The sequence below is a fragment of the Hypanus sabinus genome, chromosome 4, assembly GCF_030144855.1.
Source record: "Hypanus sabinus isolate sHypSab1 chromosome 4, sHypSab1.hap1, whole genome shotgun sequence".
Classification (NCBI taxonomy): domain Eukaryota; kingdom Metazoa; phylum Chordata; class Chondrichthyes; order Myliobatiformes; family Dasyatidae; genus Hypanus; species Hypanus sabinus.
In genome coordinates this window covers 42,791,693-42,809,186 of record NC_082709.1, presented here as the reverse complement: position 1 = coordinate 42,809,186, position 17,494 = coordinate 42,791,693, and the positions used below count along the sequence as shown (strand labels likewise).

The 17,494-nt window shown below is 38.6% G+C and overlaps 1 protein-coding gene across 8 annotated transcripts in view; it reads right to left on the bottom strand.

The window, feature by feature from the left end:
- The window catches only part of slc39a10 (solute carrier family 39 member 10), a 67,036-nt gene extending 58,995 nt beyond the window's left edge, over positions 1-8,041 (bottom strand). For 3 of the 8 annotated variants that reach the window (XM_059966909.1, XM_059966913.1, XM_059966910.1), the window contains exon 1: positions 7,485-7,678. Coding sequence is in view for 1 of the 8 variants with exons in the window: in XM_059966912.1 (XP_059822895.1) it covers positions 7,697-7,852 (156 nt within the window). In the remaining 7 variants the exon portion in view is untranslated. The other 5 variants (XM_059966912.1, XM_059966908.1, XM_059966914.1 and 2 more) reach the window with 5 other exon arrangements.
- Positions 8,042-17,494: the final 9,453 nt, after the last annotated feature.

The following is a 17,494-nucleotide window of genomic DNA, read 5'->3' as shown; positions in this document are numbered from 1 at the left end:
AATTACCATACAAATACAGAAGCGCTACCAGCCCAAAAACTGAGTAATGAAGCTGCAATTGCTTCCTCCACAGTGTGTCTATATGTTTTACCACTGTTGCAGCAGTGAGCTCCCATACAAGGTATGGAAACTGACTTCACTGAACTACCCTAGGAATGAAGCACTGGTGGAACCATTCCAAGAATAAGATCACCATCACCCAAGCCTTCTTGTTGTGTTGCCAGAACACAGGGAGGCAATTTTTGTTTTGGGCCTGGGGATTGTTTGCTTGGTAGATGAGTCCTGGCTTGATCATGTGACTGGCTGCGTTGCCACTCAGCACCACCGTAAGGTGATCTTTCCAGGCCTTGAACACTGGGGCCTGCTGGGCACTCTTACGATTGGGCATCCTCTTCCAGAACAAGCCCGCTTCATCACAATTGACGACTTGCTCTGAAAGGTAGCCTCTCTCTTCTATGAGCTTCTGGGAATGCTGCTGTGGCCTCGGCATTAACCGGTGCCAATTCTCCCATTACCTTTATGTTCTTGAGGCTGTATCGCTTTACATAGCCAGCCATCCCTTACTAGCTTTAAACTTTTTCTCTCGCTCTCATCAACCCCGTCAGAGTAGTGCTCATGGAAACTAAGTGCTTTTTCGTGTATAATTTTGCCATCGACAGGGATATGCTTCTGTGACATGTCCTCTAGCCACACTTAATGCTTTCTCAGTCTTCGCAAGCACTTCATCATGAACTAGAGACCATTTTTGCCATTATAGGGGCAGCACTAACACTTCCACAAATTTCAGCTTCTTTCTGCTTTATTGTGTGAATGTTTGATTCATTCTTACCGACCTTACAGCCCACTTCAGAAAGCAACATGCCACTTTTCAAAAGATCTAATTATTTCTACTTTCTTGGCGAGAGATAACACTTTACTCTTAGACTTTGAGGAATTGCTTTGACCACATAATTGCTTTTTAGGAGCCATTTTTTCACAGGAACAAAGTAGCAAACGAACAAAACATGAGGCGAACAATGCTCCAACAAGAAGTGCTGCAAGAGCACTTCCAGGTTTCCTCGAATCACGGTTGGTTGAATTCGGCATGTGGAACTCGTGGATAAGGAGGACCAACTGTAATTGTCATGCCCAGGACTGCTGAACACAAATCGAACTTGATCGTGCTAGCACGACTGCTTCAACTGGTGAAACTAATCAGGTAAGAAGTTGCACAAGATAAAACTGAAACCTACTGAAACCTTGGACTCTGAGTTAGCCAGTTTTCTACATGTTTCCAACAATACAATGGAAAATTGCCACTATCCCCCCCCCCCCCCATGTGTTTAGTTAATTCAATTTTTTTAAGAAAGGCATTTAATCATTATGAAAGTAACCTTAACAGCTTTGATAGAAAGCAAAGCCATGCCATCGCCTTAATTTGCTGCTGGCTTCTTCAACCCACAATTGTACTTGCCTTCAGGCTCAAAGTATCAGCAAAAATAACCTGAGCTGGATGCAGGGCTCACAGGCAGCAAACCAAATGGCAACAAAAGATAAAAAAGTAGAGATAAATTAGTAATATTCATGTGTAAAAAGCAGAAGAAAATGTGATATAGGTATTACTTACAAATCAACAAGTAAATTGATATAACATATGCATGATGCAAATATACAGGGTGGGCACATGAACTACACCTCACTTGTCAAAAAAAAACAGGAGCAGCTATCATCAGTCATCTCGCTCTTTAATTATTCAATAGATAAAAGGGATGCCAGATAAAAGCCTAGTCTACAGGAAGGCAGAGTCATAGCTCCCATCTTAACCACAATTACTTCTATCCCCATAATGCCAACTAATTCTATACAAGGCAGTAATCTTTTGAAATCTTATTTTTAAATCTGTATAACACTTACCAGTGGGATTCTATTTTCAAAATGTCTTAACATCCCTACAAAAATATCTTGGCACTTCTCCATTACTGAACTTCTCTACAATCCCCAAATTTCCTTTATCTTGCCAATGGTGTCCATGTGTTCAGTCATGCAGGCATCAGGTTCCAGAATTTGCTCTCTAAACCTAAATTCAAGCCTGTCTTAACAGACATCAAACTCCATAAAACCATCCTAAGTTTTTCCTCCTAATATTTTATATACCTTGAAATCACATTTTCTAGTTGGTAAGATTTACTAAATTTTTTGTATCTGTTTAGTATTTTTAATGTGCGAGAAACATTTTTATAGTTAATTACAAAATCCAATCACTCACTCATGACATTGTGCGGAATGACCCAATCTTTACAGATCAATCAAAATGGAACAAAGAATTTATATTGCTCTGATGTACTTTTTGACGTGAATTGAATTTTAAAGTTGGATATGCACTAGCCTGTTTGCAAAAAAGTCTATGTGCACATTCAGTAATGTGATAAATGATTAGAACATTTTGCAATGTTAACTCCTAATACAAGTGAAGATTTAATGCAACAAGAATGTATAGAATGGAATTACTGAACATGGTTAGAAGATGGAATTTGGAGGTGTTTTTAATGGAGCAATTATAATGGGTAGAACATAGCAATAGATTTGCAGATATGAATTCAATGCCAGAAGTAGTAATTTATACTGGATGACGAACACAACCTTGAAGTAATTGAAGACACTGAGCTGTAGTTTAAAAAAAAATCTACACAAAAGAACTTAAATTTTAGAGTTTTAGTGGATATGCTGAAGTGAGTATTTCAACACACAGATACAGCCAATAGTCTGATACAATGAGGCACTTAAATGTTGTCAGAAGTGGGTACATCCCTCATTGTTTCACTCTATTAAAACTGTTGCTAAATAATATATAACCATGCAAATGAAAAATAAAGTATCCTGTTGTAATTGGTGTGTACAGGTGGCTCCGTTTTTCAAACGTTCACTTTACGACAGATCACTGTTAGAAAAGACCTACATTAGTACCTGTTTTCACTGACCAAAGAGGATTTTCACTATTACGAAAAAAAGATGCCCGCTTTATATGTGTGTTACCCCGAGAAAGACTACTATGCCTTTTACGTGCCGATTTTTTCTCCACATCAATTTTGTCTCGCTGTCTTCCCGAGTTTGGTAAGTGAAACTACACTGTACATACAATATTTCTATTTTATATAGACTGTATATTTACCATATCACTCCTGCTTTTACTGTATGTTCATGTTATTTTAGGTTTTATGTGTTATTTGGTTTGATTTGGTAGGTTATTTTGAGTGTCTGGGAACGCTCAAAAATTTTTCCCGTATAAATTAATGGTAATTGCTTCTTTGCTTTCCGACATTTCAGCTTACAAACTGTTTCATAGGAATGCTCTACCTTTGGGTAGTGGGGGAAACCTGTATGTGTATCAATTTCCAATTGTGGAATCTAAAAAAATAATTGAAATTGATTAGAAAAAGCTTAACACCTAACAACGCAAAGTCACTTAGGAGTGGTGCAAATAACAATGAAGTCTTTGGTTTAAAGAAACATTATTACCACTTGTTCTGAAAAAATATCCATCCAGAGTACAGTTGACATCATGGAAGAAATGAAGTCAAGCATAGTTTTGTCTGCAATTGAAGCAGAAAATGGATGCAGGCTCACTACATAGCAACAGAAAACCCTTATTCTAACCCAAGACAATGCTACAGAATAAAAGGGGACATCAGCAAAATCACTGAAGCTGGGCCCTTCTTGGACAGCCCAGCTAAACTAACCCATGATAAACTGGCAATGCCATAGTTCAAAATTGTGAATGCATCTTTTGTTTTAAATAACTTGCTCAATTTTCATACCAGACCAACCTGCAATAACATTTGCACTTCTGCAATCTGTAATTTAAAATTCTTACTGTCCTATAAGAAGGTAAAGAATTCCCAATAAAGCAATACTGCCATTAACTTATACCCACTAGATAGCACGAGTGATGCACACAAAATGCTGGTGGAACGCAGCAGGCCAGGCAGCATCTATAGGAAGAAGTACAGTTGTTTTGGGCCAAGACCCTTCATCAGGTCTAACTGAAAAAGATAGTAAGAGATTTGAAAGTGGGAGGGAGGAGGGAAAATCCAAAATGATAGCAGGCAGGAGGGGGAGGGATAAACCTAAGAGCTGAAAAGTTGATGGGCAAAAGGGATACAGAGCTGGAGAAGGGAAAGAATCATGGGACAGGAGGCCTAAGGAGAAAGGGGGAGGGGAGCACCAGAGGGAGATGGAGAACAGGCAAGGAGTGATTGTGAAAAGGGCAGAGGGAAAAAAGGGTAAAAGAATAATAAATAAATGATGGGGTGAAAAGCAGAGGAGGGGCCTTAACAGAAGTTAGAGAAATCAGTGTTCATGCCATCAGGTTGGAGGCTACCCAGACTATCAAGTATTGTTCCTCCAACCAGAGTGTGGCTTCATCTTGTCAGTAGAGGAGGCCATGGACAGACATATCAGAATGGGATGTGGAATTAAAATGTGCGGCCACTGGGAGATCCTGCTTTCTCTGGCGGACAGAGCACAGGTGTTCAGCGAAACAGTCTCCCAGTCTGTGTCAGGTCTCACCGATATATAGAAGGCCACACCAGGAGCACTGGACACAGTATATCACATCAGCCAACTCACAGGTGAGGTGTCATTTCACCTGGAAGGACTGTCTGGGGCCCTGAATGGTGGTGAGTGAGGAAGTACAAGGGCAGGTGTCCCTGAATGGTGGCATGATAAGTACTTAATTGCCAAAAAAAAATCCCAGCAATTTCATCTGTAATCTCTCATGGTCACATCACTGAACATAGTGCAATCATAGAGACAGATGTATAAAATATTTTAATTACAAGTGTGGACACAGTAATTGATAATGATGATAGAGGGACAAAATGACCAAATTCAAAGCAAGAACTGCATTATATTATATCTGGAAGAGCAGATCATCTTATGTCACTTGAAGATGGCACCCATATTCAATCTTTGGATAAAAAAAAATCATACACATAACATGCCTTACTTTAAACCAGTTCCAGCATCTGTAGAATCTTGTCTTTACCATTTTAAGCAAATTGGACTTTTCTCCAATTACTTAAGTGTAGATTTGTTTGCAAATCGTCCCCCCAATATCCCAATTTCAGCCACAAACTTAATTATCATTACTGAATGCAAACTTGCAAGCTGCTGCTATGGCAACCACATTTTGTGTTGGAATAGTGCTTTGTTTGCAAACCAATCTGATTGGGAGGTGTAGTTTACAGTAACACTAACAATCTTGAAGCACATGTTGCATGCACATGACAAATCCTTTCCATGATAAGACTTGTGAAAGCCAAATTGTTCACTTAATGTACGCTGTGAATACTCAATCTTGGTCATGAGCCACATCATCATTTACAAGCTCTAAAATGGGATAATCTTTGTTATTTCCCCATGAGAGCAGATCATATATTTCAAGTTTTTGTTTCAAATTAATAAATTGTCAATACAATGTTTGAAACATTTGCTACATTTAACTGATTTTGAAATAGAGAAGTACTTTAACAATTTTAAAATACTGTAGTATACTGAATAGAGCACACAGGCTGCCTTCAAATTTTATCAATAGCAATAAATCAGTCAAAGCAGATAACTGACTGCTAAAATTATTTACCACACCTAAAAATTAAATTTTATTAATGATGCCAGCATGCATACTAACATTTGAAACAGTAGACAGAAAGGTTTTCACTTGGAAGGCATCTGAAATTAGTACATACAAAAGTTAGTAATTGAGTTAACAATTCAAAAACTTATGAACCAATAAACTCAAGCATGTGGAACTTGAAGCTGGCAGTAAAAGATGAATGGCATTAATATATTTAAGACAAAACTGGGTAAGCAGGAGTGAGAAAGAAACAAGAATTCTGATAGGATTAGAAGTAGTGATGGTAGATTTAGCAGGGTGGTAAAGAACTTGTGTGCAACATTAATAAGAAACAGATCTGTTAAAAATTTTAAGTTTTATGCAGATTTTATTCATTTTAGCATTTTATCAACTGGGTCATTGAACACTTGTTGGATCCTTGTGCTAACCTTGGCAGGTTGAGTCACAAGATATATTAAAAAAATGCCCATTGCTAAAATCCAATGCAGACCATTTTTATTTGACCATGCACTTGTTTGCCAGATTAAAACTCAGGAGGCAAATGCTAGTATGATGCAGCCCAAGAATTTACAAGGAACTGAATTTTTTTTAAAATTTTCCAAAGAGTCAGTTAGCTTACAATGAATGGAAACATTGGTATTCAGACAGGTCAGTACTAACCAGATGGCACAACTGGTTATGCTCAGCAGTGCCCAGAATACAAATTCAGAGCCATTATACTCCAACACTACAACCACTGTTTAAGCAAGATGAAGGTTATGATTTATTTCATTCATACTTCTTAGATGGGTTGTACTGAGGCCCTTCAGATCAACTGCTTATATCACCCTGAAGTAAAATGAACAAATAATAGGCAATAAAAAAAATTGGTACTGGGGGAATAATTTCAAAATTGCTTGCTCACCTACATCAAGCAGCTTTATTAAATAAGAGTTAAAACCCCAACACATGGTCACATAGAAACAAATATTATAGGAGTTTCTATTATTTCTTAGGTAATGAATGTATGACAAATTCAGCGTTTAATAAACTTCGGCCGCAGTAAAACGAGGCCAACCCTGAAAGGTTTCAAATTAAAAGTACCCACATGGAAACGGTATTCAACCTGCAAAAGAGAAACCATTACGGAATAATTTGAAGATCTAAACTGCAGTTGAGAATAAAACCGATTAGGATTTTAACGTGCAATCGTTACATAAACATACATTACACCAGAAGCCTTTAATGTGAAAATACTCAATAACTAATTGAAATAACTTTAAATTTAAAATAAAAACGATGCAACAAATTGCGCTTCATCAACTCAAACAAAATTATATTTTCTGAAGCAATCTAGTAAAGCTCTCCTTGCTGTTTCAAAGTGGCATTTCAACAGCTATAATACAACGGATTGCACGTCATTTTCCCCAATTTGCGGTTTAACAAAGATCAAGATATTTTAATCTTATTTATAATAGGGGGTGGAAGGAAAAACTCGATCGGGGAAAAAAAATGAAGACTCATCGTGCTCAGAGTAATACTAAAAATGCGCCAAACTGCGGATAGAAATTTGCAGCAAAAAGGAGAAAGAAAATTCACTCCCACACGCAGCACACCAAATTTCTGATCTAAAGATTGAAGGGAGAGGGTGACGGAGAGGCAGCAGTCTTAACAAGAAGATAAATCAAACACCCCCTCCCCCAATTCACTGCCCAAGGACCACCACTTATCTAATGCGGGCAGAATGACCATCCTCCCGACTTGCGGCATCAACCGGTAAATTAGCACGCTTAAATTGTTTTTTTTTTGTAAAGGGAGGTTTGTAAGCACTCCTAACGGCACATTTATCATTATGTTGTATTAAATTTAAGCTGTGCAAGACCCATCACAAGACCTTTTTCACCCCTCTTTCTCTCCTTCCTGTCCTTTGTACACACGCGAACTTCTTTTTTTTCCCCGGTAAAAAAAATAACAGAAATCAATCCCCGCGAACGAACGAACGGCTGACAGCTGCCGGCCAGGGCCGACGAGGCGAGAGAGTCACAGCACAATCACGGCGCCCAATAGCTCGGTTGTGCGAAGCAAAACAAATGGGTGTTTAAATACCTCACTCGAGTGCCGTGTGCATCCTCTCCGCTCGGTACCAACACAAGGAGCACGAGGCGGGCCCGGCCGGCCAGGCAGGGCCGCACCGCCTTTAGGCTGCGCGCGCAGCCGCTCCGCGCCACACGCGGGGGCGCGCGCTTTTGGCGCGCCCGCCATCTTTCACAGTTAAAAATAATTGCCGATGGCCCCGATCGGCGGCATTCGCGCGGTACCGTGGCATGTTGTTTCTTCCCCCTCCCCAAACCTGCCGTGGTCACCCGCCCTGCACGGGTCCCGATAAGGCGGGCGAATGTTTGACGAGTTCGGCGTGCAGAAATGGTGGCCGCGCAGACCGGAAACGGTCTAGAATGTTCTGCGGCCTCCGGCTGGTACAAAACCGTCCTGAAGGCCCGATCGGGACCAGGCCAGCAGGTAACTCAAGGCACTGGGAAATATCAGCAAACCTTCTCCCGAAAGCCCAACTAATAGTTGAAAATCGAAATAAAATAGAGATGCTGGAAATTTTAATACAAAAGTGCTGGAAACATTAAGTTGGGTAGTATCAAGGGAAAGGGAACAACAAATGTTTTAGGTCCTCAAAGTACATATATGTCACTGTATACTATCTTGAGATTCATTTTATTACAGACATTTACAGGAAATTAAAAACAATAGAATTTATAAACAGTAAATAGTCTTGTGGACTATTTGTCAGAAACAACAGGTTACCAACTAGTTAACTGCCAAAAAAAATTGTTAGATTCAAGAGTCATACAGCCCAGAAACAGGCAGTTCAGTCCATGATTTCCATCTCAGTCCCACTTGCCTGCTTTTTAGCCCATTTCTCTCACTCTTTCCTAGTCATGCATTTGTCAAAAGTACCTTTTAAATGCATTGTACCTGCCTCAACTGACAATTCATACCAATGCTGGCTACATTCTAGATGAAAAATATTGCTCTTCAGGCTCCTCTTCAAATCTTTCTCACCTTCGTCCTATACCCTCTAGTTTGTAATTTCCCAACTATAGGAAAAATACATGTTCACTCTATCAATTCTCTTAATTATTTTCTACACCTCTGTATTACTCTTCTCATTTGTACTCCTTCCAGCTTAAAGGCATTTGCCCTATAGCAGGGTGAACAAAACTGAAGATACTGTTACAAATGCAGCCTTGCCAATGTCTTGTACAACATTACATCCCAATTCCTGTACTTATTACTCAAAATGCCAATGTGCCAAGAGCTTTCTTAAGATCCTGTCTACCTGTGACACCACTTCCAGTGAATTATGGACCTGAGTTTTCAGATTCCTTTGTTTCTCACACACTCCTCACTACCCTACTGCTACCCTGGTTGGTCCTCCCAAAGCACAACACCTCACATTTGTCTGCATTAAATTTCATCTTGCCATTTTTCTAGCTGGTCCAGGTCGTACTGCAAGGTTTGATAGCCTTCCTTGCTGTCCACTACACCCCCAATCTTGGTGTCATCCACACATTTGCTGATCCATTTAACCATATTAGCATACAGATCATTGATACAGATGACAAACAACAATGGACCCAGCACCCTTCCCCGCGGCACTACATTTTCATAGGCCTCCAGTTAGAGAGGCAACTATCTACCACCACTCTGGTTTTTCCCACAAAGACAATGTCTAATCCAATTTACTACCTCATCTTAAATGCCAAAGGACTGATCCTTCTTGACCAACCTCCCATGCGAGACCTTGTCAAATGTCTTGCTGAAGTCCATCTAAACAATATCCACTGCCTTGCCAAACTTTCTTGGTAATATCCTTGAAAAAACTAAGCTTAATTAGACATGACCTACTATGCACAAAGCCATGCTGACTATCCTTAATCAGTCCATGTCTATCCAATATCATATCTGGTCCTTTAGAGTACCTTCTAACAACTTTCCCACTACTGATGTCAGACTTGCAGTTTATAATTTCCTGGTGTATTCTTAGAACTTTTCTTAAATTCTGAACAGCAGAACAATGTGAGCTATCCTCCAGTACTCTTGAGACACCACCTGTCGCTAAGGATTTCAGTATCTCTTCTAGGGCCCTTGTAAATTTCGGGACCTGGCTCCCACAGGGTCTGAGGAAATACCTTGTTAGGCCCAGGGGATTTGTCCACTCTGATTTGTTTCAAGACATCAAACTCCTCCTCTGAAATCTGTATAGAGTCCAAAACCTTGTTGCTGCTTTGCCTCACTCTATAGACTCTGTGTCCATCTCCTGAGTAACTACAGATGTAACACATTCATTTAAGATCCACATTTCTCTAGGCTTCACGTATGGATTACCATTCTGATCTTACAGAGGACCAATCTCGTGCCTTGCAATCCTTTTGCTCTTAACATATCGGTAGTTCTTAGTATTCTCCTTCACATTGTCTGTTAGAGAAACATAATGGGATATTTTATTTCCACTAGAGAGAGCCATTTAACATGTCAACTTAAAAGATAGCGTTTATAATAAATTTTAGTGGTGAATTCTTGAATGGGTTGTCAATTCAGAACTATCACTCTTAAAAATAAAGGAACTGTGCTAACTCAGCTATAAAGTCAAAACATAGCAAATACATAATTGGGTGTGAGGTTACAGCAAATATTCTTTACCAAGACAATAGAAAACATCATTAAGAAAGCAAGGTCCAAAACTAATTTTCCTGTCAAATGTGCAATCTATCTGGTTCAGTCACAGGCAACGAGAGGCTTGAAGCTGGTGAGCTGGATTAAACTCTGATGTAAGTCATGTTTCTTTGAAAGCAATTTCCATTGCATATAGTATATTTTTTGTATTTTGATGCTGCAGGGGAAGTTGATCAGGGTCACTGTTCATCATAAAAGTACTATCTAGTTTACTTTGTATTTTTGTGATTTAAATTGATCTGTAGTGGTTTAATTTTTAACTGAGTTATCTTTATTTTAAGTAATTATATGAATCTACTTACATTTTTAATTGTCTGAATTTCAAAGACATTTAGAAACATTACAAATGTGAGGGCTTTAGATTCCACCTCCTGAAGTCTCACTACCACTCATAACCCATTTTTGCTTCATAAAAGACTGTTCATCTCATGTGTTCTGTAGCATCTAGCTGTGGCCATGGGATTAATGTGCACGTCTGGGGAGGTTGCTGAAATTTTATGAAGTATGAGGGGTGGGATCAAAGAGAATACAGATTCTAAAAGTGCATATTGTAAGTGAATTGAGGAAGGAATTTCTTCCAGTGGTAGTTACAGAAAGGAAAATTAATTGGGAAAGGAGAGTTTAGGTGGGGAACAATTGCTGACTGTTAAACTTCACTTAAACTTCCGTTCAAAAAATCTGCAAACCCAGCAACCTTCTATACAGTATAATGCAATCCACACAAAATACTGGAGGAACTCAGCAGGTCAGGCAGCATCAATGGAAAAGAGTAACCAGTCAATGTTTCAGGCCAAGACCCTTCTTCAGCACTGGAAAGGAAGGGGAGAAGTCAGAGTAAGAAGGTGGGGGGACGGGAGAACGTAGTGCAAGGTGGCAGATGACAGGTGAAACTGGGGAGGGGGGTGAAGTGAAGAGCTGGGAAGTTGATTGGTGAAAGAGATAAAGGGGTGGAGAAAGGGGAATCTGATAGGAGAGGACAGAAGACCATAGAAGAAGGAAAGGGGGAGGAGCACCCGGGGGAGGTGATTGGCAGGTAAGGAGATAAGGTAAAAGAGGGAAGCAGAAATTGGGAAGGATTGGTGGGAGTGGGGTATTACTGGAAGTTCAAGAAATTGATTGTCATGCCATCAGGTTGGAGTCTCCTCAGACAGAATACAAGGTTTTGCTTCTCCAACCTGAGTGTGGTCTCATCCTGGCAGTTGAGGATGCCAAGAACTGAAATGTTGGGATTTCCTATATAATTAAGGACATTCAGTCGTTGGTAGAAAAGCTGACCTGTATTTGATTTCACTTAAGGAATTACAGACATTTAAAATTTCATTTCCATCTGTAGTTTAATTTCTCTTCCTATGTCCACAATTCTGATTCACCAGCTGCAAGTTATATAAGCACATTCATCTTTATTTTTCTCCTATATCTATCTACAGGGTACATTTATTTTACATAATCAGGAACGACCATCTGACCAAGTTAGGAGGAACATACCGAAGATAGTAATGATAAATTACAACAACACTTGATTTTACAGCTCTGGTACTCTCATTGCACATAGTGACATACTGGACATGGCACAAACAGTAGAGGAGGTAAGGATGATGCATATGCCGGATTGAAAGAGGGTGGTGATGTTGCTCACTTCTGTGGAGGATGAAGTTGAGGATTTAAGTAAGGCTGGTTAGGTGGAAGCCATGATGAAATAGTTCGAGCATTTGGGAAATGTTTGGCATTGAAGGTACCTTACACTAGTTTTTTTAAAAAAATGGTGACTGGTTCCACTACGTTTTAGCCTCAGTCTTGAGGTTTGTTGTTTCAATGTGGTTTCAGATGGTCAACTGATTATACGGATGAGGCATCAGAGGTAAAGTCATCTGGGTCTCATGCTGCTGAAATTAATTGAGGCTGATTGTGGCTTTGGCTGTAGTTTAGTTGATTCTCATTGGGCCTATATAGAAGTTTAGAAAAATAACTGCTGATAATATTGACAACTATGAGTTCTGATGGAACTCATAGCAGGCTGTCTCTGCACCTCAATTGGTCAGCACGTTCATCTGGTAACCAAAAGGTTGGTGGTTTGAGCCCATTCAGGACAAACAGGAGGTCCATGAACCACTCTCATCAGGGATCAAAGCTGGAGAAGGTCAGAAACTTTAAGTTCCTGAGCATTATCATTTCAAAGGATCTGTCCTAGGATCAGCAGTTAAGTGCTGTTACAAAGAAGGTACACCAGTGCCTCTATTTTCTTAGAAGTTTGCAAACTTCAAACATGCCATTGAAAACTTCAGCAAACTTCTATAAATGCACAGTGAAGAGATATTGACTGGTTGCATCACAGCCTGGTATGGAAACACCAATCCCTTGAACAGACAATCCTACAAAAAGTAGTGGATACGGCCCAATCCATTACAGGTAAAACCCTCCCCACCATTGATTACATCTATAAGGAGTCTCTTGCTGAAAAGCAGCATTCATTATCAAGGACACCCACCAAGGGCCATACTCTCTTCTCACTGCTGCCATTGAGAAAGAGGTGCAGGAGTCTTGAGTCCCCACACCGCCAGGTTCAAGAACAGTTATTACCTCTCAATCATCAGGCTCCTGAACCAGAGTAGGTAACTTTACTCACTCCAACACTGAATTGATTCCACAACCTATGGACTCACTTTCAAGGACTCTTGCAGCTTCTGTTCTCAATAATATTTAGTACTTATTTATATTATTATTATTGTTATTATTATTATTTTTGTTTTTATTTTTATATTTGCTCAAATTGTTGTCTCTTACATGTTGATTTATTTATCCATCTGTGTGTAGCTTTTCATTGATTTGATTGTGTTTATATTTAGTGAGTGCCTGCAAGAAAATGCATCTCAGGGTTGATGTGTATTTTGGTAGTAAACTTGCTTTGAACTTTGAATTTAGAATTAGGAGGTATACTTTTAGAAAAAGGAGAAGTACATTTAAGACAGATGGGACGAAGTTAGAGAGTAGTATTGTGGCTACTGTTTGAATAGCTGAAATTGTACAACCTATCAGATGCTGGATTAAGCAATAGTGTAAGTATGCAGTGGATAGAGAAGATGAATAATAGGATGTGCTGAACTTAGGCCATTTGTTTTGAGATTTCCAGAGAAACCTGGGTGATTTATTTCCAATGGTTCTTTCACAGTCCACAACTTGAACTGATTCAGCTTTTGAGGATTTTTGTATATTTAAGCATGGTGCCACATTTACTTCAGCTTGTAAGAATGGTATAAATGTATTGGAGTTCGTTAGATAATGTACATCTACTAATTAAAGTGTGTTTGTATATAGGTTTATTAGAATAGAAGACGTGCCACATAATCAAATAAATTAAACATTTCAAATTACTTTCATTTAGTGTTTGTCCAGCATTTATCCAAGTAACTGAAATTGTTAACTAACAAAGTTGTAATCAAATAATTTCGTAACAAGATTAAACCTAAAATGCTGTCTTTTATTTGCTTGACCTGCTGCATTTTACAGGAAGGATAAAATCTATCTCACAACACATACAAAATGCTGGAAAAACTCAACAGGCCAGGCATCATCTATGGAAAAGATTAAGGAGTTGACATTTCGGGCCAAAACCCTTCTTCAGAACTACTCTTTTCCATAGGTGCTACCCGGCTTGCTGAGTTCCTCCAGCATTTTGTGCATGTTGCTTCTTTCCAGCATTTGCAAATTTTCTCATGTTTGAAGCCAATCTCAACATCTGGTTTTGTATTCTAGCTCTTATCTTGTTACTTTAAGGGAACTTCATAGCTTTCAAGGATATTAGATGTGGAAAGATGTACAATTTCTCACCATGCATTAATAGGATATTCTCACTGAGTTTCTCCTAATTTATTATGTATGATATTCTTCCTTCCAGCTGATCATAAAATACAACTGTAATGCAAGCTACACATTCTGTTATCTCTCCAGGCATCCAGTGCAGAATTGTGCCACTTAAATATTATTCAAAGAAAGCAAGATGAACAACAGCTAAACCTTTATTCTAGCATAGAATTTATTTTCCCACTGTCTTTCTCCTTTTTATATTTTGTATCTGGTTAATACTTTACCTTTATTCAAATATGCACTCTTAGTGTTACAAGGTAAATATTTCACTTGATGTTTTCCTTTCTTTTCCATACCCTCCTCCACTCACTAGATGGTTTGTCATTGGATATTACTAGTAGCAGACATACCGTACATGCCTAGTACTATTTGCACAGCACCGGATAGAAAGGTGTGTGTGTTCTAGAAAGATTAGGAAGTGCTGTTTAAATATTTAAGTCTTTCCCTCACAGTAGAGTCAAGACTGTGACTTTGGTAGCATTTTCCAAAAATTGGAAAATCCAATAACTAAATGAATCCATGAATAGCCAGTTGCAGCATCACATTTTATATTTATATTTTAGTGCTTCCATACTTTGTACAAGGAGGCTACTTGGCCATCGTGTCCATCATGGCATTCAGCTCTAAGCTATACACCAGTTATTCTCTTATCTATCCTTAGACTTCTCACTCATTTTCCTATCACCCACCTACGTAGGGTAATTTATTGTAACCAATTAGCATTTCTTAAGAACAGAACATAGAGTAGTACAGCATGGAAAAGGCCCTTTGGCCCACAATAGGAGGGCCAACCATAATACAAATTTAAACTAATCCCATTTGCCAATAGATGGTCTAAATATATCCATCCCTGCCTAGTTATGCACCTGTTTGAATACTCTTAAATGTTGGTATTGTATCTGCTTCCACCATCTCCCATGACAGTGCATTCCAGACACATACGACTTCAGACAAAATTTGTCCCAGTATCTCTCCTTTAACCTTCTTCTCATCTTAAAGCTATGCCCTTTTAGTAACTGACATTTTTCCTGAAACAAACACTCTGACTATCTAGCCTATCTATGCCCTTTAAAATTTTATATGCTTCTATCAAGGTTCTCTTTAGCCCCTGACACTCTAGATAAAACAATCCAAATTTGTCTAACAGCAAATATTATCTAATCCAGGTGATAGCCTAGTGAACCTTTTCTGAACCCTCTCTAAAGTCTTCACCTCTTTCCAGTAATCAGAACTATACACAATATACCTCTCCCTGATTTCAGTATTCCCTATATTCTTCTTGGTGAATACTGATGCACAAGTCTTAATTTGGTACTTCATCCACTTCCTCTTGGCTTCTTGGATAATTGCCCCAATAACAGCTACTCTCAATCTTCTCTCCTCATCTTCTGCCTAATATGTCTGAGAACCTACGTTCAGTAATTTGTAGCTTGTTTCATTGCTTTGATAGAATTTGGGCAATGGTACTGAAATTGTGCTCCATTAAATATGTTTTTGGAAAGACAACAGTACAGGGAAACTTTCACAGATTTCTTTCAATCAAAAGTCTTGACACAATTTTTTGAACCTCGACTTCAGCTCAAAAGTCATTTTACAGCAAGATCAGTTCTTCTTCGATGCTTGTTACAAGTGTTTAGGAATGGATTTATTACCCGATCTGGAATTTGGATTGAGAGAAGATCCTGAAATCTCTCATACATGTCATTATGCAAATCATGCAAGTGGCCATAGTTTATCATCTTCTGGAATTATTTCTTTCTCTTCCAAATCAGAGAGGCTTAGAAAGTGGAAAAGATCTTGTCAGCCAATGTTGCACTTAAATAGGATTAACTTGGACAGATATGTGGAGAAGACTGATTTGACTTTGATAATATTCACATAATTTCCTTGCAATTGATCAATTTCATTAAACTTTATGAATAATTCTGAATAAGCAATATCATGCCTAATATTCTTGAGTTTTATCACGGTTTCAAAAAGCACATAAAAGTGTCTCAGCAGTTTTCTTTCGAGAGCCACCAGACTTCTGTATGCAACAGCAAGCGTTTAAACTGTTTGTCATTCTCAATACAAAGCTCTTGAAATAATTGAGAATTGACAGCATGGTACTTGATTTTATTTACCATTGTGATAACAATTTTTAATGATTTGTGCAGCTTATCATGGTTCTTTTGTGACAAGATGTTGACAGTGAATAGTAACTAGTAGGTATGGCTTTTTTTCAAGAAAATAATATCCCCACAGTGGCATCCTATCCTATGATAGTGCCCCATCTGTTGTACAAGCAGGAATGTTGGTGAGCAGAATATCCTTCACTTTGAAAAATTTCTCAAGAACCCAAAATATTGACACCCCCTTCGTATCTGTTTCTAGTTACCTTGCAAATAACAACTCTTGAATCACACTTCTAGCTTTTATGAAATGAACATAACGAAGAAACAAAGATTCATTTCCTGGCAAAGTTGACTCATCCAACTGCAGAGCAAATTCTGTTATCCTAAGTTTGTTGCACAATGTGTCTTCCATATTTTCAGACATTTCGTCTGTTCGTCTTTGAACACAGTTGTTGTTGAGCTGAATCATTTTAGTTATTTAGTCTGATGACTTATGCAAAATCATACTCAGAACCTCTCTTACAGCTGGCAAAATCAGTATTTCTCCAATTGTATGGGGCTTTCCAGATTTAGCAATGAGCAATGAAATGTTGTATGAGCATGCAAACCATCACTGTTTTATTGTGAAGTGCTGGCAAACATATTTTGAAGTGTTTACTGTTTCTGAATGTTTTCACAAAGTGACCGAATTCTTGTTTGCTTTATCAGGGTGTATATTTGTCAAATATTCAAGGAGCTTGGTTGGTTTCTTTGCCTAACTTGAAAAGCTTTTTACACAACAGCAATTGCATCATTGTGTGATTAGAGCATGGTAATCATAACACTGTACTACAGTAGTGAACAGCAATAATGCGTGGGCTGGGCATGGATATAACATGATTTGTTTAGTCCAGATTTCTCATAATATGCCAAATGCAGAAGTGTCACTTTGCTTTTCATCAATTATAATATGTCGCTGTTTGATCTTCAGCAAATCCTTCCTACAGGAGCAGATGTGTTTCTTGGAAAGACTGATTATTTAAAGATAAAGATTAACTTTATTTGTCACAGGTACATAAAAATACTAAAACATAGAATGAAATGCATCATTTTTGTTAGCAACCAACACAGTCCGTTGATGTGCTGGGGGCAGCCTGCAAGCGCCGTCATGTTTACCGTGCTAAATAAGTTGTTCACAGCCTAC